The sequence below is a fragment of the Benincasa hispida genome, chromosome 1 (genome assembly GCF_009727055.1).
Source record: "Benincasa hispida cultivar B227 chromosome 1, ASM972705v1, whole genome shotgun sequence".
Lineage (NCBI taxonomy): Eukaryota > Viridiplantae > Streptophyta > Magnoliopsida > Cucurbitales > Cucurbitaceae > Benincasa > Benincasa hispida.
In genome coordinates this window covers 39,011,656-39,013,474 of record NC_052349.1, presented here as the reverse complement: position 1 = coordinate 39,013,474, position 1,819 = coordinate 39,011,656, and the positions used below count along the sequence as shown (strand labels likewise).

At 23.3% G+C, this 1,819-nt stretch overlaps 1 protein-coding gene across 1 annotated transcript in view; it reads right to left on the bottom strand.

Moving 5' to 3' along the window:
• LOC120069751 (kirola-like) overlaps positions 1-1,612 on the bottom strand; it is a 4,020-nt gene extending 2,408 nt beyond the window's left edge. The window contains exon 1 of the mRNA XM_039021549.1: positions 1,426-1,612. Within this exon, the coding sequence (XP_038877477.1) occupies positions 1,426-1,612 (187 nt within the window). The remainder of the gene's footprint in view (positions 1-1,425) is intronic.
• Positions 1,613-1,819: the final 207 nt, after the last annotated feature.

Sequence of the window (1,819 nt, the reverse complement as noted above, 5' to 3'; positions counted from 1 at the left end):
CTAAATGAGGCTTTAGTTTTTTGTTTCTTGTTTTTTAAAATTAAACCTATAAATACTACTTGATGTCAATATTTTGAGGTTTGTTTGACAGCTAATGGATTTTTTTTTTTTTTTAATCGTTCGTTCTCAATATTTAGTTTTTAAAATTCCAGTATGTTTGGTATCCAATTAAATTCTTATTTTATTATTATTTTTTTTATTTTAGGAACGTTTTTAAATATAATAAGAATATTTAAGAAAAAAATCGTTTCCAAAAACCTATTCTCTTGGTTTTTTTTTTTTCTTTTTTTCTTTTTTAACATGCAAGGGTTTTCAAAAATATTCTTAAGAGTTTAACTATTTTCAATGCATTTTCTTGATTTAAGAACTTAAAGATTATAAGAAAATTGGAAACATTTTTTATACTCTCTTTGAATGAGCGGATTCTTTTGTATGAACTTAATTATATTTCATTCAATTAATAAAAACGGTTTCTTATTCCTACGCAAGGGTTCTTGTTTCATAATAAATTATGATTACAACAAAATAGTGCTGTGATCGACGATTTCTAATTGCAATATTTTCAAGCTTTGATCCTTGAGACTTGCAATTCTTTTCCTTTTATTTCCTTTGAACTCTTTAATAGCGAGTTCCACATTTTCTTTTTAAATATGAAATTCTATGGTAAATAATTTTAAAAATATTTTCTTCTTTTAAACTTTATTTCCACATCATTTTGACAATAATATCATAAGGTTTTAAAAATAATTTCAAATTTTAAAGTTAAATACTTAAAAATTAAAAAAAAATTAGAAAAAAAAACAAATTAGAAAACTACAACCTTTTATTGTCTAAATTTTTTCTTTTTTGTTATTTTTCTTCATTTCATTTGTGATTAAAATATTGATAGTGTTAGTTTTATTAATATGATTTTTTTTAAAAAAAATAAAGTTACAAATAAAGATATAATTTTGTAATTCTGTATATTAAATGGAAAGTCATTAAAGTTTGATTTTAATTTTTAAAAATGTCATAAAAATATTTTAAAAAAAAAAAAAAAAAAAAAAACACAATTCTCAAACATATTTTGCATTTTTAATGTTTAAAAATGAGAACCATAGACAATTATCAAACATAATTATAGTGTTTTGTTTAAAAAATGGTAACCAAACATGTATAGATTATGTTTTTTAAAAACCAAAAACCGACAAAAGGTTATCATATACGGGACCTAAGAAACGTAGTTTCTAAAAATTTGTTTTTATGTTATTAAAAATTTAACTAAGGATTAAAATGTTTATATAGAAAAATTAAAAATAATAACGTACAATACTAAAAAATCAATAATAATTATCAAACGGAACCTAAAAACGAAATGAAACTCAACTAGGAATTTAAACCTAATACAAATAGAAGAAGAAAAGAGAAAGCAATTTAGTGTCTCACCAAGATGGTAATGAAATACTACAACACTACCAGCAGAGAAATTTTCTCCTTCTAAAAGTTGAATGCCTTTGTAATGCTCAGGAAACATATGGACCAAATCCCCCACATGATTTCTGAAGAAGCCATAGAACTTCTCAATGGGAGATTTTAGCTGAACCTTTACCCAAATACTATCACTTTGGCTCATTTTGATTTTTTTTTATGTGATAGAAATCTTAAGGCCAAGTGAAGGATTTTATAGTTAAATTGGATGGTTATTTTAGGAATGATATGAACTTCCACTCAACAATTTGGCTCAACTTTTTTCTTTTAATCATTTTTTTATAAATTTACTTTCCCACTAAGTGTATTTTAATTTCAGTACTTGTCTAGTGTTCTTATCTCTTGCACATTA